Consider the following 24,916-nt stretch of genomic DNA (forward strand, 5'->3'; position numbering starts at 1 on the left):
GCCGTCTTTCAAGAATCTCAGCAACTTATTCCTTTCAATGTTCATGGTGAGAGTAAGCTGCATAGCAATTTTTAAAAAAGTGAGCCTTCAGAAAGATTCAGTAAGGGCCCTGGTTTGAGCTTCAAACCTGTCAGCATTCCTAACCTTCCATATATACCAGAGGATATTAGTAGATATAATAAACCAAAAGATATTAGCATCTTTTTTTAAGCCATGAATATAACCAAAGATAACTTCCATTGTGTTTATAAGGTCAGGGATAGAAAAACCAAACATTAATCGGATCTCCCTAGCAATGGAACAATCAAAGAAGATATGCCTTCCAGTATCAGGGAGTTTACAAATAGAACAAAGCTCAAAATCATCACAACTCCTTTTTAAAGGGAGCCTATTCAGCAGCAACAACCATTTAAAGCACTTGAGTTTGGGCTCAATCAGACTTTTCCAAAGCCTGCTAAAGATTTTCTGCCACTGTAGATCAAAGAGGTCAAAGTACCATAACATATTAGCATGAATGATAATAGAGGAATCAAAGTTCAGCTTAGCATATACATTTTGTGCCTTAATTTTAGACAAAGGAATAACATCAACCCAATTAAATGAAAGGAAACTATGCAAGTCCACACAACACTCCTTAGGTAATCCAAGATCCGCATAAGCCCGCTTAATCAAGTGATAGGTTCTTTTTTGAGAGGGAGGAAGGTTGAATTTCAAGCTGAGTTCTTCCCATGACGGAATATTCCCATGCTCCAGCAGATCAATGAAGAGCTTAATGCCTTTGCTGGCCCAAGCCCTAGCCGAGCACCCCTGTGTGAGAGCTAGAGGCTTGCCCACATGATAAAGGTTCCACCAAATAGACCTCTCACCATGGATAAGGTCACCACTACTGGCACTAGTGTTTCCTAAGAATCCTCTAACATGTTCCCAGGCCTTCCAAATAGACCTAAACACACAGGAGCCTTGGACAAAGATAGGGAAATTACCGGCCACGAGATCGGCAAAAGGTAACCCTTTCTAGGTGTTGGCCTTCTTCGGAACAACCCTCTCAATGTTGCTTCTGATTAGAACTTTCCAGGGCTCCTGCCCTTCCAAGTCATGAAAGATCCGCTTAGCCGCGAGAGCAATACCTTGGGTCCTAAGATCTTTTAACCCAAGGCCACCAAGAGTTTTCTCAGTGTGACACCACTTCCAATTAACAACATGTAATTTCTTATTGCCTTTATCGTCCAACCAGAGAAACCGTCTAATGACTTTTTAGTTTTTTATGTATATTAATTAAATAAAATAAATTTTATATGATAATATTTTTATAAAAAACATCAATAAAACTAATTAATCTAAATATTTAACACCAAACTACTGATATGCTTGGTATTGAGCTACAGAAAAAATGAATGATTAATCTAGTTGCCCTCATTGTGATATGTTTTAATTGACAATTTTTTATATTATAAAAGTTACATTATTAATCGGATCCTATATCCCAAAAATCCGCTTATAACAACAAAAGTTGTATTAGCCAATCAGGATACAAAAAAAATAAAATTATAATATGTAAACTTAAAAATTACGCAAGTAACTTTAGAAAATAAAAATATTTTAAAAAACAAAAACAAAACCTTGTTTGTAATTGGTTCAAATTAATTTTTTTAATAACTAGTTAACTGTAAAGATAAATTATATATATTAAAAAAATAAAATATAATTCCTAATAGATCATAGTTCAAAATTCTTTGTCATGATTTTTTAGTTTTTTTTATGTATATTAATTAAATAAAATAAATTTTATATGATAATATTTTTATAAAAAACATCAATAAAACTAATTAATCTAAATATTTAACTCCAAACTACATATGCTTGGTATTGAGCTAGACAAAAAATGAATGATACCAATAAACACTTTTCTATTGTTGAAAAAAAAATTGTAGATAACATTTTGGTTTTCTTTGAGTCTCCATCTCTATCTCTCTACATTTCTTCTTCAATTTATCTCTTTGTATCTATCTTATTATCTCTAATTCTGTCTATCACTGTATATACATCCTATCTCTATCTTCACGCCATAGGCGTTTCGTTATATGAAACGCACCGGCTAACTTTAGGAATCCACGGCACAGAATGCTGGAGACGGGTTGCAAGACGATGTAAACAATCCTGACGGTTAAATTTTCACTGTTTTCATTTACAAAATATTGGTGACGTCACTGCAGTCTAATCGCCGTAATAGCCACGTCAACTGGTAAGACTACGGATCTCGTCCTCTGTTCATTGGTTTTCTTTAGGCCTAGGTATATGTTTTTCTATTCACCAATAGAAAACTGTTTTTGCGCTTGGGGTTTTTATCGTTCTCCTCCAATAGCGCTGTTAACTTGGGGCCACCTTTTTTTATTATTTCATGATCCATTCACACTGCTTTCAAAAATTCACTAATAAAAATAACAATTATAGTTTGTTAAAAACGGTGACCTTTCCATGTTTGCCCATTGCACATCCTTCCAAAAATAAGTAGTATACATACTCGTGTTCAGGAAAATTAATACATCTGGGCTCTCTAAATATTTTGGAAAATGGACTGACATTTTGGAAAATGATCTATGTAAAAGATTATAATCCTTTAAAAAATATTATAGAAAGGTAAGAAAGATATTAAACAAATAATACCTAAAAATAAGAAATCAGGGATTCACACATAATGTATGTATTAATAATTTTTAATTATAATATTACATTTAAATTATTTAACAACCATAATATTATTTGAACTCTATTTAATAATATTTGTAATTTATAAAATATTTAATATTATTTTATAATTGTAAAAAATCGTATTTATTATATATTTATATTATATTAAATTATTAATAATAAATATTATACGAATTTTGTTAAATAATAATGTATACATTATATAAATATTATTTAAAATTTATTTAATATTGCATGATAATTATTGGATTAGTTTAATATTATTTTTTAGAATTTGTAAATAATGTATAGATATAACTAAACAAATGAAATAATATAATGCGTCTTTATTTTAAAATGTGATTATCAACACACAAATTTCATTAAAAGGGTGTGAGGTTGCATGGGCTTTAGGAGAACTTAACCTCAAAATGTATCAACATTCAAGAACATATAATCAAAATAGTATCTATATAGCCATAAGGTTGTATGTCAAACTAGAGAAAAGCTAATGTGAGTATATCGAAAGTAATGACATAATCTAATTTGAGACTCCCAAAGGTGTAAACAAGTATAAACAAGAAAAGTGAGAAAGCAAATATATTGGGTCGTTCATAAGGGATTCAATTCAACAAACATTTAATAACATATTAAATATTTAATGAAAAATGACAAGTCCTATGCAGCTTGCAAGTGGCTTCCTCCCTTAACCCTCTCTAATAAAAATTCCAACTTACCAATTAGCGGGTGTCTCTCTTCATCTCCCTCTCCCCTCTCTATATATCCCTCTCTTTTTCCTCTCTCTTTGTTCTTTATGTCTCACTCTATTTTTTTTGTTGGTGTGTTTGTGTGTGTATATATATATATATATATATACATCTCAAGTTTGGTTTATATATCTCCCTTCTTGCCCCTTCTCTCTCCCTCATCTCCCTATCTCCCCTATTTTCCCTCTCCATCCTCTAGCTGTCTCAATTTCTCCCTCCCTCTATGTGTCACCCCTCTCTCATTCTCTCCACATTACACCCCCCTCACTCCCTCCCTATCCCCTCTATCTTCCTTCCTGGTGTACAGTTTATTTGAAGCTATCACTTCTTCATTAAGATCTTTGTTGCACAAACAACACCATTTGATAAATGGCCTGCCAATTGAGCTCGCATATGACACAAATGTACGCAAAAAAATATAATTTTTTTTTTCTAATTGACCTTCCAAATCTCTTCAACATACATATCTCCCTATTACTCTCTATCTCTCTCCCTATCCCTTTCTATCTCTCCTCCTATTTCTTTCTATCTATTTATATATCCCTATATCTATAACACTCCCTCTCTTTGGGCTCTCTATATCTCTTCCTCTCTCTCTCTCTATTATTTACTCCTACTCTATATCTCTATTTCTTTATCTCTTGATCTCCCCCTAATTCTCTACCTACCTCTTTCTATCCATATCTTTCTCTACATCTATCTCCCCATCACTTTATATATCTCTCTTTCTTATATTACCATCTATATGTATCTCTCCCTCTCTCCTTGTCCTTCTATCTCCCCCTCCCTATTTATTGAGTTATCTCCCCCTCTTCTCCCCCATTTCTCTCTTCCTTTCTCCTCTTCTCTATCTCCCTTTTTACCTATCTCTTTCACTCTCTCTCTCTCTCTCTCTCTCTCTCTCTCCCTATTGCAAACATAACATGAGGTTACATTGCTTATGAAACCTAATTATCTTCTTGATTTAGAGGCTTTATTGTATTTGTGTTTGGACCATTTTAAGTGGATGCATAGTTAATTTGAAGCTATCACTTATCCATTGAGACCTTTTCTAAGCAAACAACATCATTTTCTAAATGTCCTTCCAATTTCAATCTCATACACTACACAAATGTATGCAAAAAATAACACAAAAAAATCAATAACTAACCTTGCACACCAAGGTGCAATTGCTAGTTATATTTCTCTCTCCCACTCTCATCTCTTTCCATATCTCCCTCTCATTCACCATTTCCATCTCCATCTACATATTTCCCTCTCCATCTGTTACCTAGAAATGAAAATATAATAATCAGCCTTCCCAATTCCGACCAACTACATCAAAGTGCACTTTATTTTCTTGAAGTGCTCTAAAAATATTTCCGACCAAACTCAAAATACAAGACGCCACGTCAACTGATCTGGGCCAATAAATTAACAAAGGAAAACATACCGGCCACGTGGCAACTCCTACACGCGAGGGCGCTAAGCCCGAGGGCTGTAAACACAGTGGCGCGAGACGCCAAGAGTCGACACAGTAATCAATGGAGTAATAGTGTCAGCATTGTGGGACTCACAAACTCCCAAAACCACCACGTCATCACGAAAGCGACGGGACACGATGTCATCCCTCACCTGCGGAACCAAATTGCGATCACAGAACCTGGAGATTCCGAATATACTCACTCGCATCGGAACTACTTGACGGTGATTATAAACCCGAACTTTCGACAAATCCAACGACGCCGGTTCTCACAGGAAGTGTGGCAAGGATCTTATGTTCCCTGCTCTTATTGAGCGTTCTGTGACGGCTAATTTTGATGATAGAGGAGTTTGAGTGGACTGGATCTCTCTTGCGGTTTGGTTTATTTGCTCCCCAAATCTCCTGCTCCAATTCAGACTGTTTTTGGGTTTCATAAGCTTTGTTAGAGAAAGGGGTAAAGAAGTTGAATCTCTTTTTGCTTGCGGATTTGTGGATTTAAAGAGCATTCTGACACACCATTGGAGAAAAACTAAGTTTTTTTTCGGGTATGTGTTGCATAAGAATTTATTTTTACAGTTCGTAGGATTCATTTTAAAAGTCCATTTAAATTCGATTGTCTTGTTGATTATTGCCTTTAAATCTAAGCTATTTAGGTTCTTAATGGAAGAAATCCATCTGTAGCTGCACTTATTCTAGGGTTCCAGGAATCTGGAATTTATATTTAATTTTGGAAGGGTTTTGGCTCTGGCTTTAAGAAATTGCGATTAAAGGGTTACAGAGTGCTTTTTGCTAGTAGATTTCTGTTAATTAGGTGCATTATTAATTTTCAGGTGGTCAAAGTCTGGAATTTGATGGCAGCATAATTTCTGCAAAGTTTCCGCCGTACATACTATTTAGGCTCCAAAAGATAACATTTTCTTGTTTGATTTAAGGGAGACTGGACAGAGCAGCGGGATCTCATGACATCTGATGTTTTGTTTCTTATTTAACGGTGTGCAATTGTGGTGAATTTTTCTGGATACAGTTTTGGTAAACTTAGTACTAAATTCTGTTGGCTTGCCAGACACGGGTTTGAGACATTTTTTATTAAATATTTTTTCGGAGAGAGGGAATTGGTTTTAGCCGGTTGTGATGATCTTTTGGGAGCTCAGGGATTAATGTGAAGGAAAAACAATGTATGCGGTTGGGAGGCTGAGCAATTACATTTCACAGGGCGTTTACACTGTTGCCGCCCCCTTCCATCCTTTTGGGGGTGCTGTGGACATAATTGTTGTGCAGCAGGAGGATGGAACATTCAAATGCTCGCCTTGGTATGTTAAGTTTGGTAAATTTCAAGGGGTTCTGAAGCGCCGTGAGAAGATTGTGTCTGTGGCAGTCAATGGGGAACAAGCTGATTTCCACATGTATTTGGATAATAAGGGGGAAGCATTTTTCTGGAAAGAGGTGGAGTCTGATGAAGAAGAAAATTCCATCTTTTCTCCTCCCAGTGCTCAATCTTCTAGCGATGAAGTGGCTATGGACCAGCAGTCCAGTGGAAGAAGAGTCAGCTTTAAGGAGGATGATTCAAAGGATGAAGAAAAACCTTCAGGTGATGTCTTGACAAATTCTCCTCCTTCAGATAGTATTATGGTATGTGAAAGCAAGGAAGAAACTTTGAGTTCATTTTACAATCAGACCCCTGATTCAGATGGAAAACAGATAGAAAGTGAGCCACCGGATAGCAATGTCTCAAAATCCACTTCTTCGATTGCAAAGAATGGTGTGAAAAACAGTGCAGTTCTTTCAAAGTCACCTTCTAGGAGGAAATCAATATTCAACTTTGTCTTCAGAAGGTCTAAGAGGTTATCTGAATCACAAATTATGTCAGATACTGATCAAAGTGACGGGCAGTATGAGGGAACAGATATTATCAGAAGAAGTTCACTAGAGCGGGCAGAGATAGTAGCCAACCTTTTGGATTCCAAATGGGCCACAGGTGATAAACCCAACAAGGAAGAGACTACGGGTGAAAAATCAATGGAAATGAATCTCTTTTCTACTTCATCTGGTGATAGTCCTGACAAGAAAGGGACTATGAGCAATAAATTAATGGAAATGGATTCCTTTTCTGCCTTATCTGGTGATAGTACAATCAAGGAAGGGACTTTGGGTGAGAGATCGATTAGAGTGAATCTCTTTTCTGCTTCATCTGATGATTGTGCTGACAAGGAAGAGACTCTGGATGAGAAATCGGTGGCTATTAATTCTATCTCTAATTCATCTGCTAATGATGCACAGCCTCTTGAGCAAACCATGGAAAAGACGAATTCAGGTGTTGCCCGTTCATCTGGTAGCACTACAAACAATGAAGAGACTGTGGGTGTGAAATCAATGGAAATTAATTCATTTTCTAATTGGCCTGGTTATAGTGTTGACAAGGAAGAGATTTTGGATGAGAGACCAGTGGGAATGAATCCTATCTATAGTTCTTCTGCTGATGATGCACAGCCTCTTGAGCAAACCAAGGAAATGACTATTTCCAATGATTCTTGTTCATCCTTTTCTTCTACTAAGGATTCCGGGGACAGTATTACAAAGTACAATGATTCAAGGAATCCAGGTGAATCAACATGGGAGGATTCTTCACAAGTAATATGCAACCGTGATATTGGACTGACAGCTGAGAATGATGCATGTGGTAATGGAATGCTAGAACATTCTATTCAGCATGATGATTCAGAGACATATCATTTCTCTTCAGAGACTGATATATTCTCAATGGAAGGAACCTTAAGTGAGTTTAATAAACTTGGGCAACAAACTTCTGGAATTGATGTTGCTCAGCTTTACCAGAACTCTGATTTAGATATCCCTAATCCAGTAAACCCATCCAATGTCATTGCAGATGTGGAAAGCTGTTTGGGCACATTTGGTGAGTTCAGTGAACAAACTTTTGCAAAGGATGTTGTTTCCCAGAGTGGGAATTCTTCATGTGATCAAGAACAGTTTAGTTCTCCACAACTAAAGACTCTTAATTCAGTAGAATTAAGCAGCAGTAGCATAGATGTGGTCTTAACATGCATAAAGGACAGTCAGGATGCAATAACAGTACATATTTCTACACTGGACCTGGCCTCTGAGGTTTCCCATTCAAGCTGCCACATACAAGATGTTTCTCCTAATCTAGAATCGAATGTAAAATCTGAGATAATTATTAACACGCAGCAGGTGGTGGATGACACACATGTGGAGTCTACTGAATACGGTTCTGATAAGCAAGAACAGATGGAACACAAAGAACACCAAGAGGAAGATATGCAACAAGTCATCACTCTAGTCAAGCCAGACAATCCGTCTAGTGACTGTAACACATCCATGTCATTGTCAGATATTCAGCCTGGGAGTTGTTATTTAAGTGGAAGTCTATTGGAGTCAGCAGATGGTTCAGACTCATATGCAGAAACAGGTAAGGTAACAATGAGTTTACAACAGGTACCAGATGCTGTAATTGAACCTACCATAGGCAGGGGAGATGATGAAGGAGAACAAAACAATTGCAGGATAAAATCAGAGAATCTAGCTGTCATTTGTGGTATCCCTCAAAAGGAGTTAGATATATCTCTTTGTGATTGTGATGCTGCCAGAGAAAATGGAACGCATGATCAGAAAATGGTACCTGACAAAGCATCTAGTGTACTTAGCTGTCAATTATATCTGGTTGGTGATCCAGATACATGTACAGAAACTAATGATGAGGGACAACAGACTTTACAACAGATCCTAGATATTGCAGTTAAACCCGTGATGGAGGGTAGAAATGATGAAACAGAAAAAAATGTGAGCAGTGCAAAAACAGATGAGGAAGCCACCATTCCTGTTATGCCTCCTTCAAAAGAGTTGGTTGGATCTTTTTGTGATTTTGACACCCCCAGAGAAAACAGAGCTGATGAGAATTTGGTATCTGAAGAAGCCTTCAGCTGCACAAATCCACAGGAAGATGTGGATGTTGCTTTGACTTGTAATAATATAAGTGATGATAAGTTAGATGATACATCGAGACTAGAATTTCGGATGCAATATGACTTGAGTGCTTCTCTTAGTGTTTCCGAGCATTATGAAGTACACAACTTAGATTTGGTTTTTAGCAACAACAATTTAGTAAAAGCTGACAAGTGCTGTGTGCAAAGCAAGGAAACCTATTCAAATCAAATGGTAAGGAGTGAGAGCAGGGAAGATCTGGAATTGACCTTTAATGATGAATATGTCTTGAATGGCTGTTTAGCACTTTCTGAACTGAAGCCGCAGACCAAGGAAGGAACAAGAGAGCACAGCGTGCCCTTTCTGACAGGACAAGTAGAGAAAATGCACAAACAGACTGGAAATGACTATCAAAGTGAAGAACTAGTTCTTTCTGTTCAGCTGCATGATGAGCATCACACAATTCCCAGTTTGAATGCGAATGGAATGGATGTTACAGATGACTGCAACTTGGAACATTCAAATGGCAATGTATCTCAGGTATCGAGGGCTGAAGCTATCCCTATTAATATACCTGGGCTGCACATGGAAGGCAGAGGAGATGCTATACAAGAGTCAGGCTCCTTACCTAATTTGAAAAACCATTTCTTGGATATAGAAAAGGTAGATACTGATCGTGTATATAGTCGGTCCCTAGATTTTAATCCTGACTGCTTAAAACAAGAAATAAGTTGTGAGAACCATTTCCCTAATTTCGAAAATATAGAATCAAGAACTTTTGAGAAAGAAACAGTACATGGCTGGGCCACAACAGAAGCTTCTACTGAAAGTTTGAAAAATTGGAATATAACAGAGACTGCAACTGCAAGGGTTCAACCTATTACTGGTGTTGGTATGTAACAGCTTTCACAATATTCTGACATTCACTAGGATTTAGAGTGTTACTGTATTACTAGTTATATAGGCGAAAAAGTTCTAGGGCTTTATTCTATTTCCTTTTTAAACTAGGTTTGCTTTGAAGGCTACATTATTTTCTTGCTTATACAAAGTGAGACAATAATATGGCTAATTATTCTTGGTTGTATTTTTAAATTTATTTTAATTGTTATTTTTGTATTTGTGACAATGATATTTGTATGTATAGAACTTTCTCTTTGTAGGCACCTACTCTTTGAAGGAATGGGAAGCGATGCTGCATCTCAGGCTTTTGATTCTTTCCGGGTGTCAGCGGAGCAGTTTCATAATTCAGGTCCAGCCATTACAAAGAATGAAAACCTTGTTGTGAAAATTGGAGGTCATTATTTCCCTTGGGATGCAGCTGCACCCATAATTTTAGAAATGGTTTCTTTTGGTCTGGAAGGCCCAGTTCAATCAAAGGGTGCTATACATGTTGAGCGAGTAGAAAAAGCATTAGAAAAGTATGCATCTGACTCTTTTGTTTCACCTCGTGGTGGTTGGAAAATCTTGCATTCTCTGTTCCGGAGAAGTAAGGTTCCTCAAAGAAGCTTCTCTGCCCAGACAATACCAAGAAATGATTTGCTTGGTGAGTCTCAAGTTGCTTTGCAAGATTCCTTTGATGGGTCATTGAATGACTATTATAGGAAAACTGGTAAAAGAAAAATGCGGTCAAATACTCCAACATCAGAACAATTGGCATCCTTGAACCTTAAAGAAGGACAGAACATAATCACCTTTACATTTTCAACAAGAGTGCTCGGCAAGCAACAGGTTTGTTACTAAGAGAAAAAATTATGGTCTGGGATTTTATATGCATATTTACTGTTATGAGTGTTTTAAAAATATAAATTGTTAAATAACGTACTTACTTTGTACAGGTGGATGCTCGAATTTATTTATGGAAGTGGAATACACGAATAGTTGTTTCAGACGTTGATGGCACTATTACCAAGTAAGTGTTATTTGAATTTAATTCGGTAGACAGAGACCAAAGAATGGTAGATGCATTTATGTTACAATAAACTTCAAGAGAAGAAGGTTTATAGAACTGTAAATTCCTTTTGGCATTTTGTATTTACCAAGCCTACTTTTGGATGCTGTTGGCTATTTTTCTTTGTGATTATACTTGATGCCCAACTCCCCAAGGATCACAGCTTCTCTCCAAATTGCTTTATGATGCAAATTTTGAAATGTTCAACTCACTTTTAGGAAAGACCAGCAACAATTAGAACCTAAGATGATCCGCACATAGCAGTTGAAACTGCAATTTAATAGAATGTATTATAAAATCTAATAGTTACTCTAGTCTTTAATCATGTTTAAGATGGTGATACTGTGGTCATGCCTCTTTGACACAGGCTATGGTTTCTTATTGATCCTTTTATGGGATGTGAGGAGGCTTCTACAATAATATGTTGGTTACACCACCTATTTTATTAATAAGGATTCAGGATAACCGCTCTGGTTGCTGAATTGGAAGGAAGAACCTCCTGACGAACTACAATTCCCACCCACAATCCTGACATGCCATGCTCTCTGCTATAAGATAGTTAACACCATCTTGACAATGCATGAATAAATTATAAATCTCACTTTTAATCATACTGTGCACTGAAATATAAAAAACAAAAAAAGTGAGTGAGCTTACTACTCATATTAACGTAAGCATTCCATTCCCTCAGCAGGCTAGTATATAATGTAAATCGACAAATTTGTAATCTTCTTAAATTCATATTGGACAATAATATTACAACCTGGCTGGTGTGCATTGACGGTGTCTAGCAAATTCATTGGATGGCCTCTTACTAATGATATGGTCAAGAAAACCATATCAATATGTCAATATATAATATGTATCCTTCAATATTAAGAGAGCAATGCCTCATGCATAGACTATGGAATTCTTGTCGACTGGGGATGAGGCCTTAGCATTGAGAATAAAGAGGCCAAGCTGTAAATGATGACAATTCCAACTGATCCATAATGAGGGCGGATATTCCACATCTTGATTCACTAGCACGAATCCATTTCTTCTCTAATGTTGTTTGACTACTTAAGTAGTTGTTAAATTGTTCCTAATGCGAAATTAATGAACATTGAAAAACAGTACCTACTCTACAATCTTAAAATATAGAACAAAGTATTGAAGCATGGAAATTCAAGCAAGGAGCATAATCAAAATGAGAAAAGCTCCAATGTAACCCAGCTTGAGAAAAAAGCCCAGAAGAGTGAGGTGTTGATCCTCCTGAAGCCACCATATCAAGAGCTACTTTATTATTTACTTTACCAAAACAAGGTATACAAAGGACTTCCTTTTATCTATAGCCACTTTGTTCTACACCATACAACTTTAATGCTCTCAGACACCCATTAAACATCTACTGCATTAATTAGGATTCACAGGCTGCTAGCAACAGTTCTTCACAACTGACATTATTAAACACTAAGGAATTTCATGAATACAATGACCTCTTCTGGGAGATTTTATAATAAAGAGTTGCAACTTACAACTGAGTTGAAGAAAGAAGTTCAAATATTGCAGCAACTGAAAGGGTTCTCTTGGACATGTTTTGGAGCTTTGCTGACCCCACAATCACACGAAATGTGTCTCTCACAGAAAGCCTTAATCCACTCAAATAGGAGAGTCTCTATATCCAAATTGTAGCTATATGACTAGTAATGCATGTAGAGACCAGCCTTTTCAAAGATCAAAACTTGTCTTGTAAATAAAAAATCTTTGTATTCAGCAAATTAAAGATTACCAAAAAAATATTTAGCTCTTAAAAAGATCCTAGGGTCCCCAAGAGTTGTCTGAGGGGTAGAAGAAATAGATGAGAACTTCTGAGAGTAGAAAGGTCGAATTCAAGGAGCCTTTGGGTCTCCAACAACAAAATTGTGAAATGATCATTTGCTGGGAGAGCCAAAGTCCATAAGCGTAAGTAATTCTAATTTTACAACACCTAGTTGACTTTGAATTCTTGGCTTTATCAAACTTAGGCGAGCATAGAAACTTGTATATTGGGTCATCTAGTAGACAAAGAATATGATGGTCTCTGGTTTTACATTATAATTTATATTTCGAACTACATAATTAACACCTTTGTGTAATTTGGTATTCAACATTACACAATTTATTTGAAACTACCATGTCATGGTTGCTTTTGATGATAACTTTATGTTTCTTGTGCTCATCATGTATTGTATTATATTTTATATTTTATGTTTGTGAATGCCATGTTATATTTGAAATTGGCACGCAGAGGTGTTACTAGAGTTTTGTACCTCTGAATTCAATTCATATACCTCTAGATTTTATAAAGATATTACCTCTTTCTTATTTAACATCTTTAGTAAAGACAATACAAAATGGAACAATTTGTAAGGTAAATTCTTTATTCAAATTAGAAGGGGAAGCTCCTTGTAAAATTAATCCTAACCAAAACCCTAGAAGACTAAAATTATGGATAAAAATTTTGAATTTCAACAACATTCACAAAGTTTGTACCTTTTTATTTGGGCGTGGGTGGGGGGTAGGCAAAGCAAGAGTTTGATATGCAATCATAAATAAAGTACCATGCCACATCTATTTTTGCTTCTCAAGTATGAGCACGAGTCTTGTTAGTTTGTGTAAACACAAATGAGAGATCTTGTATTTTTAATGATGCTATAAGTAAGCTAACCTATCACAACACAAATGCACTCAAGAGCTGAATTGGAGATTTGTAACATGCACAAGACAAGATCTCACAAACCAAAATGCTTGATTATTACTATGCAAAGATATGGATTACTTGAATTAACAAGAAGCACAAGATGAAACATATAACTATTGATAATTTTTACCTGATGAGACAAATCATTCTTACAAGATGATATCATATAAGTATGTCAATGACAAAATCACATAACTAGGTGCAATTTCACTAATCACAACACAAAGAGCTTGAACAATAAACTTTTGAGCAAAGCATAACAAAATTTGCCATTAGTTTGTCTTGAATACAATACCCATATATGTAGGGTTTGAAAGTATCACTTTGCATAGTTGCATGTCTCTAAATACAAAATTGCTTTATAAATAAAAGTTGCAAGGAATTAAAAATAACTTTGAATGAAGCTTATACTTTAAAAACAAGTTAAACTAAAATAAAATAATCCTAAGATTATTTAAAAATAATGTTAACTTTCACTCTACTTTTAGGTGTTGTGACACAACTCCTCAACTACATAGATCTACTCTTCCCTAGCCACCTCCCCTAGCCATAGTGATAGATGCATATAATGAGCTTCTTCGTTACTACAGGAGTTACATCGGCCTTGGATGTTAGGTGTGATTCTAAATGTAGTGCCTTACTTCCTAGAATCCTCTATGTTGCCCCCCTTGGCCTTAGACACTCCCTAATGAATACTATCACATCTTGTATCAGTCCTTTCACACTAATCGATGATGACATCAACGACTCCTTCATTTCAAGCCTAGATAGAGATTTTAGATAAGACTTGTCGCATATCTCTCCAACACTTAGCTTATGCTCTTTGGTGATCTTGTTCCCCCTACTTGGCTATTTATATTGGTTTCTTGACAACATGTGTTTGTGGTTCACAACTCTATTGTATTTTCTACTTCTTTGGTGACACAACTCAATTCCTTTTTGACAAAATAGACCTACTCCTCTTCATCCATCCTCCTAGACACAAGGATAGATTTATAGTACAAGTTTATTCATTGCTATAGGAGTTACATTGGCCTTGGATGTTAGGTTTGATTCTAGAGGGAGCACCTTGCTTCCTCTTAAAATCCCCTAGCTTGGCACTCTTGGCCTTAGACACTCCTTGATGAGTGATATCAAATCTTGTATTGGCCTTCTCACGGTTAATTGATGATGACAAAAATAACTCCTCTCTTTTAGGCTCAAATACTCAGCTTATGCTCTTTGATCTTATTCCCCTTGCTTGGCTATTTGTATTGGTTTCATGACCACCTGTATTTGTGGTCCATAACTATATTGTATTTTTGTTTTAATTTCCTTCTCCATTTTGGGCCTCTCAAGTATTTTTTCATCCTAGAACTTTCTATTGTACATTGATGATGACAAAAGAACTCCTCTCTTTTAGGTTCAGATACTCATCTAATGCTCTTTGATCGTATTCCCCCTACTTGGCTATTTGTATTGGTTTCATGACCACGTGTATTTGTGGTCCACAACTATATTGTATTTTTGTTTTAATTTCCTTCTCCTTTTTAGGCGTCTGAAGTATTTTTCATCCTAGAACTTCCTTTTGTACTTTTATGTACACTCAAGTCCTAGTGACCTACTTTTTGTCACTAGTGGACATTAATATATTACTTTCTTTCTAAATTAATTTTATTTTATTTTTAGACATTGTTAAAAAATAACATTTTGTATGCTTTCCAAAATTAGCAATCATTGTGAGGATTGTGTTGGATACTATGATAGCGAGGTGAACTCTTGCTAATCAACTAACTTCTTCAATTTGTATTGTAAGGTTCCTCTTTCATTATTGGGTTATTGAATCTTCAAACTCTAGCTGGGATGGTTTTCCTTGTTATTTTATTGAATAAATTCGGGTATTGGCTATAAGATAAGTTATTGATAAATTTACTGAAATGAACTATCAATACCATGGTGTCCCTCATATTTTCTTTCAAAGTGATTTCATAAAGAACAAAGACATTGAAATATGACACATTTATTTGCAAAGGAATCATTTAATAGAAAAAGCCCCAAAAAGAGATATATTGCCAAAAAAAAATTGCTCTTATTCTATTTTGAAAGTTGCAATCTTCGAAGCTTCTCCTTATAGCGGCAAATTTTTATAATCGAGATACTAGGGAAATCATAGATTTGATGGGAAAGTGTTAGCTAGGTTTACCCAATGTAATGCCCCAACTTTTACATTAGGAGATTGGTGGACAACACACAGGCCAACAAATTTTGCAATGCAATTGTAACAGTCACATGTCAAAATCGTACCTCTAGTTGCCTAAATTTGTCCATATCCAACCACACTTGAATTTACTCCATCATAACCATCAATTAAATAAATAATTAATATCTATTTAATTAATTAATCCATCCTTTACCTTTATCCCTCACTCGTAATTAAATAAATTGATTAATATAAGCTTAACCCTTCATCTTTAGCCCTCACCCTTAATTAATCTAATTAAGTTTAACCTTATCCTCCAAATCCTCCAACTAAATCAATTAGTTAATACCCACCTAATTAATTGATTTAGACTACTTAACCTTCATTATCAATTTCCCTAATATTTATTTAATTAAGTTTAACCTTACCCTCCAAATCCTCCAACTAAATCAATTAGTTAATACCTACCTAATTAATTGATTTAGGCTAATTAACCATCATTACTATTTTCCCTAATATTCAAATTTTAATTCCACCTCAACCTTAATCCTTGTCGATTCAATCCTAGCTGTTGGATCCATCTTATGGCTTAAGATCTAAATTTCCATCACTTGACAAGTGTCCTAACCTACCTACCCTAGCCCTCTCTCAAACATGTGTGAGCATATCTCTCACACATGTGAAGTCACCCTACCTTTTACAAATGTCATAAGGTAGCCACCCTACCTGTTACGCATGCCATAATGTGGCCAACTTGCTTTTTCACTTGTTTCTTTCATGATAGCGTGCTCACATATATGTGAGCACATCTAGCTCTTACACCTATGACACGTGTCATTCTCATGCCTCCATCTTGTTATGCTTGTCACAAGGCTAGGCCCTTAATCGACAAGCTCACTCTTATTCAATCTCTAGCCATCCACTAGACATTGCATCTTGACCCTCCATTTTCACCTTGAAGAATCTATAAATGAAGGCCTTTGCTTTCATTTTTAACATTTTCTCTCATCCTACCTACTTTCTATCCTATTTTTTATCCAATCCACCTTCGTCATAACATCATGATGCTACCATAAGCAATTACATTCCACCATTAATCACTCATCCAAAGGAACAAATCAAGCGAAGCATTGGGTGCAGTTCACTTTGGCTTAATCCAAGGAGCAAGGCCTTTTGATGTAAAAAAGTTTAATTTATATTCTATCTTTGTATTATTTCCTCATATGTTTTTCTTGCATTCAGTACTCTCAAGCACAAAAAATGCCATGATGCCACATAGGACACACCCATCACCAATGCATTAAGCATGGCAACTTTGACATAAGATTTACTAAAACATTGGTCAGAGTCACTGTGAAGAGCTCAAAACACAAGTTCTAGCAGAAGTGCAGAGTTTCCACAAAACCTTGCAGCTTTTGCGATGTGCTTCCCAACCTCCACTTTCTGCCCCTCTTTCCTTGTAATGCAAAATTTCGGAGTTGTCAATCAATTATGCAATTTTGTGAAATTTTGGAGTCCCCGTGCGCTTTTGTAGCTCTTGCAAATTGTAGGCAGACCTCCAATCCTTGCGCCCCTCTTTCCTTGTAATGCAAAATTTCGGAGTTGTCAATCAATTATGCAATTTTGTGAAATTTTGGAGTCCCCGTGCGCTTTTGTAGCTCTTGCAAATTGTAGGCAGACCTCCAATCCTTGCAAATCACATGCAGACTTCTGATCCCTACAACCTTAAAGAATTGTGGAACTTTAGAGTTCTCATGCAACTTTGCAACTCTAGCAAATTGCATGCAGATCTCCAATCCCCACAAACTTCAGCACTTGCAGAACTTCAGACTTCCCATGTAATTTTGCAGCTCTTGCAAATTGCATGCAAACCATCAATCCCTGCAACTTTCAACACTTCTGGATTTTTGGACTTTGCATGTAGATTTGTAGGTCTTGCAAATTGTAAATTGAGCTCCGATTTCTACAGACCATACATCATTTGTTGGGCATTTGCATCACCGATGTTGTTGTTAGGGTCACCATGTCAAAATATTAGGCACAGCAGGATTCAAATGAAGAAGCGTGTTTAAGATAGGTTTCTAATTATTGGTTATCTAATAAAAATAGGGTTTCAAGATTGGTGAAAAAATCTTATTAGAAGAGAGGAAATTGGTCACATCCTTAGGGACATAATCTCACTACTAATTAGAATGATAGGAAGGCTAGAGGCAAGAAAATTCCATCCGCAGATGTTTTATTTAATGAATTTTGTTAGTATAACTTGTTTGATTGATTGGGCTTTCCTCATTAGTGAAAGCATTCATTTGCAATTATGTACCATTTTTTACATTGCTTAGAAGCATTGCATAGACATGAGTTTTATATGATTTCATATTTGGTGTACAACTTTGGCATGAGGGAGGAAATTCCCAGGCATGAACAAGGTAGTGGAATATGGCCCTACTAACCTTATCTATAATCACCTATTCCAACTATTGTATGTCAAGTCTCTTACTCATTATATAAGAGCGAATGGTGTACTTATAGAAAACTGTGTACTGTTGACTGAAAACATGAATGGTGTACTTATAATGCTTGTACAGTGAAAAACATGCCCTAAAACATGACTGTCGACTGGAAACTGTGTCCTCAATTTCACAAAGGTGTGGCTTTTTAAATTTTTTAAAGAAATTTAAGTATTTTTAAATTTTTACATGTTACTGAATTTTGCCAATTCAAAAAGTTGGGATCAGTCAAGTCTGAGTATGCAAACTATGACATCAATAATGAAATTGCTATTTAAAATTTGAAGGCTTTAGAAGCTAGACCATCATTTGACCCAAGGGTTTTTATGGAAGAAAAGCCGGGGGGAAAGGACAATCATCTACTCTATTTAGAAAAAAATTGGGCGAATTTTGCCAATGAATCTCATTGTAGAGAAAGGGACTATTGTCGCCTTACTCTAACTCAAATCAACATGCCTGTTATTCAAGTGCCCTAAGGAGCTTATAGAGAATGATGAAGAGGTGAGAACACATTTATATAATTGTTGATGGTTCACCGTAACTCCATTCCCAATAATAAATTGATCTAATTCTTCCATCATTTCTTTAGAGAAAAGAAATGCGAACGTGACCCAGAGAACTAATTGGATATAGGTGAAGATGGTAGAGCTTAATGTAATGTCCCCATTTGGGATTTGCCTTAATTTAGCTCTAAGACATCAATTTTTTTAAAATAAAGTGAGAATTGTAATTAATAAATATAATTTTATCAGAACTGAATACATTTCATTATAATATTTAATTTAAAATTTTAAGAATAGTTTAGAGGATAGAACTTATCTTGATAATTTTCACTGATTTGTATATTTCAGATATATGTCTTAATGTTATAAATCATTACTGCATTACTGCTCAGCAGAGCCAGCAGATTAGAATAATAGATTCTTCACAATGATAGTTCTCACTCTCTACTTAATCTTCAAAGGCTATAAATGACTGAATTGCCCCAGTATACTCCTTCATCCTTAAAGCATCCCTGAAATAACATTGGAGACGATGTATAGAATTGGCCACTGCATATGCACCCATGTCCTTTCTGTGTTGGCAGTTCAATTTTGTATTACCTTCCATATACTTGGCAAGTCACCCAATATGCTATGCTATGGAGTGTTGCATTGAAATTCTCTTTCTTATATGATGTCTTTGGAAATATAACTCCCCTGGTAAGAGACACATCCCATGCCCTTAATATTTATCTTTCTTTATACAATTATTAATCACACCTCTTTGTAATGTCCCCTACATATTGTAGTCTATATTGATATTACTACTAAATTCTGCATAACAACATTATCGGGCTTCATATATTAAGCATACATATTCAGCACATCCCCATGCATACCACCAAGAACAAGGATGCTACTGCCTGTAACTTAATAACAGTTCTGATCTGATCTGATCTGATCTATGGTGATGTCACTAGATGCTTTTGATTCCTTCCCTTTATATCTCTCAATGTGAGAAATAGGTCACACCTCTTCATCATGTATGCCCTTTGGCAAGAGACACACCCTTTCACCATTTGCACCCTTCGAAAGAGTGCAACTCTTCCTTATTTCTGCCCTTTGAAAGGGACACAACCTTCCAAAATTAGATCTGCACTTCTTATTTTAAATCAAATCTGCACTTCTCATTTCCAAATTCTCCCCCTTCTCAAATGAGGTTCTCTTCCCCCTTTTATAAATTATGTTTGAGGTAGTCACAACTTTTTCTTCCATGTCTTTTGATCATTCATTAACTTAATTAAATTTTAATTATATTTAACTATATTATTTTATATTTTAATTTTAATTTTATTTTTTATTCTTTTGTATTTTAATATTATTATCATTATTTATTATTAAATTATATTTCAAAGTGGGGACATTGCAGTCTCCCCCACTCAAAATTGCTTGTCCTTAAGCAATGGTCATGGAGTGCTCAAAATGATTCTTAATATGAAATGGCTTTAGAAATGCACATGGAATAAACATGCTGAAAATATATCAGATATGAAACAGACACAGAGAATACCAACAAAACAAGGAGCAAACATATGCAAACACAAAGCATACACATGAAAACACATATTGTTAGGTTCTTGACACTCACTAAGAGTATCCTCTACATTCGCTAAGAATGTCCTTAACACTTACTAAGAATGCTCTTAGCACTTGCTAAGAGTACCCCAAACATTCACTGAGAATGTTCCTAGCACTCACTAAGAATGCTCCAGGCACTTGGTAAGAGTGCCCCAAACATTCACTGAGAATGTTCCTAGCACTCACTAAGAATGCTCCTGGCACTTGTTAAGAGTGCCCCCAAACATTCACTGAGAATGTTCCTAGAATTCACTAAGAATGCCCCTGACATTCACTAAGAATGCCTTGATTTCTTACTAGATGTTTCTCCATCACAACCTTCTTCTATCACATGTATTTGTCCTCTTTTGCATTGATGGTTATAGCTCCATGGTTCTTTACATTTGAAACATAGACTCTTCTTCTTTAATCCAAGCTGGCAACCCTTTTCCCCAGGTGAGCAGGAACATGCTCTGATACCACTTGTAATGTCCCCATTTGGGATTTGCCTTAATTTAGCTCTGAGACATCAATTTTTTTAAAATAAAGTGAGAATTGTAATTAATAAACATAATTTTATCAAAACTGAATACATTTCATTATAATATTTAATTTAAAATTTTAAGAATAGTTTAGAGGATAGAACTTATCTTGATAATTCTCACTGATTTGAATATTTCAGATATATGTCTTAATGTTATAAATCATTACTGCGTTACTGCTCAGCAGAGCCAACAGATTCGAATAATAGATTCTTCATGATGATAGTTCTCACTCTCTACTTAATCTTCAAAGGCTATAAATGACTGAATTGCCCCAGTATACTCCTTCATCCTTAAAGCATCCCTGAAATAACATTGGAGCTGATGTATAGAATTGGCCACTGCATATGCACCCATGTCCCTTCTGTGTTGGCAATTCAATTTTGTATTACCTTCCACATACTTGGCAAGTCACCGAATATGATATGCTACGGAGTGTTGCATTGAAATTCTCCTTCTTATATGATGTCTTTGGAAAGATAACTCCCCTGGTAAGAGACGCATCCCATGTCCTTAATATTAATCTTTCTTTATACAATTATTAATCGCACCTCTTTGTAATGTCCCCTACATATTGTAGTCTATATTGATATTACTACTAAATTCTGCATAACAACATTATCAGGCTTCATATATTAAGCATACATATTCAGCACATCCCCATGCATACCACCAAGAACAAGGATGCTACTGCCTGTAACTTAATAACAGTTCTGATCTGATCTGATCCATGGTGATGTCACTAGATGTTTTTGATTCCTTCCCTTTATATCTCTCAATGTGAGAAATAGGTCACACCTCTTCATCATGTATGCCTTTTGGCAAGAGACACACCCTTTCACCATTTGCACCCTTTGAAAGAGTGCAACTCTTCCTTATTTCTGCCCTTTGAAAGCGACACAACCTTCCAAAATTAGATCTGCACTTCTTATTTTAAATCAAATCTGCACTTCTCATTTCCAAATTCTCTCCCTTCTCAAATGAGGTTCTCTTCTCCCTTTTATAAATTATGTTTGAGGGAGTCGCAACTTTTCCTTCCATGTCTTTTGACCATTTGTAATGTCCCCTTGTCAGTGAGGAGTAAGCAGTGGTCCATTGGCCTATTTCGGAGACCCATAGGCTGATTGGAATGGAGAATTAGGGTTTCCTATTTTTGTGGATTTCTTTACGAGCCATTTAAGGACTGTCTGGTGGGAATTCTACATTTCTGTTCGTGGATTCCTTCTGGGTTTTTCGAGAGTTTCTCGGTGGTATAACATGCATTCAGTTCCGAGGAGAGTTCTGAACATACTATTTTTAGTAAATGGTTGTTGGGTTGATTGGATAGTACAGTTTTTTTGGATTTTTTGAGCTCTCTCTAGGTTCGATGATCAGGATTTCAGAGTAGTTTTCGTTGACTTACTATTTTTAGTAAGTGTCAGTTCAGGTATTGCTATTTTTGATAGTATTGGGTAGAGCTCCGATCCAGTGCAGTTCAGTGTTTTTTTTCACTTCAGTTCACCTGTGGTTTTGACTGCAATCAGTATTGGAGATATAAGTGAATTAATTAAATATTATTACTCTACTTTAAAGTTAAATATTTAATAATTTATATTCCTGATCAATTGTATTGAGAATTGTGCATAATGTTGTTTTCCCAAGTCCGCTAGGCAAAATATTTATTTTATGAAGGGGATGCCAAAAGTGAATGTGGAGGCATTATTTTTATTTAGCAAAGTTTTATTTACATGCCAAATTGTAGTTTTTTCCCTCTAGGCGTGATTTTTGGCTTATGAGTAGGGCGCCTAACTTGAGCCCACCTTGGGAAATGAAATTCAAATTTGAAGGGTGAATTTGGCGATATTTGGTTTTGAATTTCAGACTAGGAAATCTATTTATACAGGTGCTTGGCTCCTCATTTGAGCATCTTGAGAATTTACACCGTTATGCTGTCGGAATGGTTAGTGACTGAACTTCGAAGTTGGGAGAGCTTCCTAGTTGCTTCAGTTTCGTACTTGAGACACATTACCTAGCTGGATAGATGATTTCTGGGTGACGTTTTTGGAGTGTTTGATTCAGTTTCAGTGTGATTTTGGAGTTTCTTGGTTGCTACTGTGATTTTGGTGTTGCTAGACATGGTTGGCTAAAGCAATCTTTTGCTCATATCTCCCTGCCTATTGATCATCTCGTTGTGGGTATTGGCCCAAAAATTGACCATCATATGGGCAATGAAGTCCTCCAAAGGGCAAAATCGAATGTGTTGAAATGAATTTTTTCTTGCTGATCAAGTTTTTCTACTGGGCCGCCCCTTTCCTTATTGCCTTGGGATGCATGCCTCAGACTCCGGACTTTGAAGTTGTAGGTTTGAGGTTCTAAGTTGTTCGCCTAAGCCATATATTTCATTTGTTTTTTATTTGGTGTGATTCCGTGTTGATTTGAGTGAGTTGTGAGCTTTTTTGGTGTTGTCGGGTGCGGCTGGTTCTGCGTGTTATTGATTTTCAGATTCAGAACAGCAAGTTGTGCTTTAATGTTGTGTGATTTTGACAATGGATTGCTTGAGATTAGTATTAAGCTTCTTATCTAATCTCATCTCTCTATTTTGTAAGATTGTGTCAGTAGTACTGATCAATCATTCTTGTTGCATCTTATTTGTAATTCCCACTATGCAAGTGGAAGAGGATGGCTTGGCCGCCTTCTTTGTTTGTAATTAGGAAATGGTGCAAGTCCCCCCGCTGAAATACTGTGGTAGAGTTGATTTGTTGTAATAAGTCCTCTTGCTGAAATACTGCAATTGAGTTGATTTTGTTGTAATAAGTCCTCCTGCTGAAATACTGCAGTTAAGTTGATTTTGTTTGTATTGATTCCTCCCGCTGAAATACTGCGGTAGAGTTGATTTGTTTTGTGTGTTGGAGTTTTTTCCTTGGCTGGTTTACCCCCAAGTCTTCTGGTTTTCTATCCCGCTGAAAAGTGGAAGGGGCTGGCTTGCGGCCCTAATTGTAATCAATTTCAGTTTTCAAGCACCTAACGATTCCCCCAGCATTGTATGCTCTCACCCTCTCAAGTTGGGCTCTCGGTGATCAAAAAGTGGAGGGTTACTTTCAGCAGCATTTGGTTTTCATTTCCTAACATTAACAAGTGTTGTGTTGAATGTAACTTTGTGGAAAAAAAATTAAAAAATTAAGGGGAATATTACAGTGGTATCAGAGTTGGTTCTCCTGCCAGCTTGTGAATTCAGAGTGATCGGAGTTCTCCATGAGTGACAGAGACATTTGTTACTACAATAGAGAACAAAGACGACAACTGTATCAGATTCCCGCAGTGCCAGTTGAAGAGACTTTTCAGAGGTTCTGAGAAACAGAGATAAGGAAATTGATTCAGCAAATTCAATGAGAGAAAGAATATTTGGTTAGAATGATGCAGCTATGGCTGTGGAGAAAATGGAGGAAAAAATTGATACTATGATGGACATGATGTCCCAGATGATAGCCACCTTTAGATAGAGTGCTGGAGGAGTGCATAGTCAAGATCAAAATCAAAATATGAGTGGAAATAATGCCAACACTTCCAACAACTCCGGTGGTAATGGGAATGGTAGCAACAATGGTAGCAACAGTAGTGGAATGCCTGTTGGATTTGACAAGGCTGTTGCAACCAGTTTTCCTTCCAAGGGAAACATCGCTTCCTGAAGTTGAAATCCTTGTGGCTGATGAGATCCGGGCTAGTTTTGTGGAGTATGCATCACTTCCCCAAGAGATCCGAAATGTCTTGTCTCTTGACCAATACATGAATCAGAAGAAAAGGAGGGAAGGAAGATATGATAATCGATACTCTGCTCCAAGAGATTATCAACAAGCTCTTGGGAGGGTTACTCTAGCGCATTTTGATGGAAGTAGTAAGAGTACAGCGAAAGCATGGGTGCAAAAGTTGGACAATTATTTGTCCTTGAGGCCTATGCCCAAAGAAGAAGCCATCAAGTTTGCCACCTTGCACTTGGATGGAGTTGCTCACGAATGGTGGTACCATGGGTTGGTCACCCTTGGACATAACTTGATAACCACCTATGTCG

At 36.2% G+C, this 24,916-nt stretch overlaps 1 protein-coding gene across 2 annotated transcripts in view; it reads left to right on the forward strand.

The window, feature by feature from the left end:
- Positions 1 to 5,005: 5,005 nt before the first annotated feature.
- Positions 5,006 to 24,916, forward strand: part of LOC131066592 (phosphatidate phosphatase PAH2) — a 69,146-nt gene continuing 49,235 nt past the window's right edge. Inside the window, exons 1-4 of one of the 2 annotated variants that reach the window (XR_009359056.1) lie at positions 5,006 to 5,462; positions 5,748 to 9,766; positions 10,019 to 10,602; positions 10,710 to 10,783. Coding sequence is in view for 1 of the 2 variants with exons in the window: in XM_058001400.2 (XP_057857383.2) it covers positions 6,091 to 9,766; positions 10,019 to 10,602; positions 10,710 to 10,783 (4,334 nt within the window). In the remaining variant the exon portion in view is untranslated. The remainder of the gene's footprint in view (positions 5,463 to 5,747; positions 9,767 to 10,018; positions 10,603 to 10,709; positions 10,784 to 24,916) is intronic. The other variant, XM_058001400.2, reaches the window with a different exon arrangement.

Source organism: Cryptomeria japonica, chromosome 10 (genome assembly GCF_030272615.1).
Source record: "Cryptomeria japonica chromosome 10, Sugi_1.0, whole genome shotgun sequence".
In the NCBI taxonomy this organism is placed as follows: domain Eukaryota; kingdom Viridiplantae; phylum Streptophyta; class Pinopsida; order Cupressales; family Cupressaceae; genus Cryptomeria; species Cryptomeria japonica.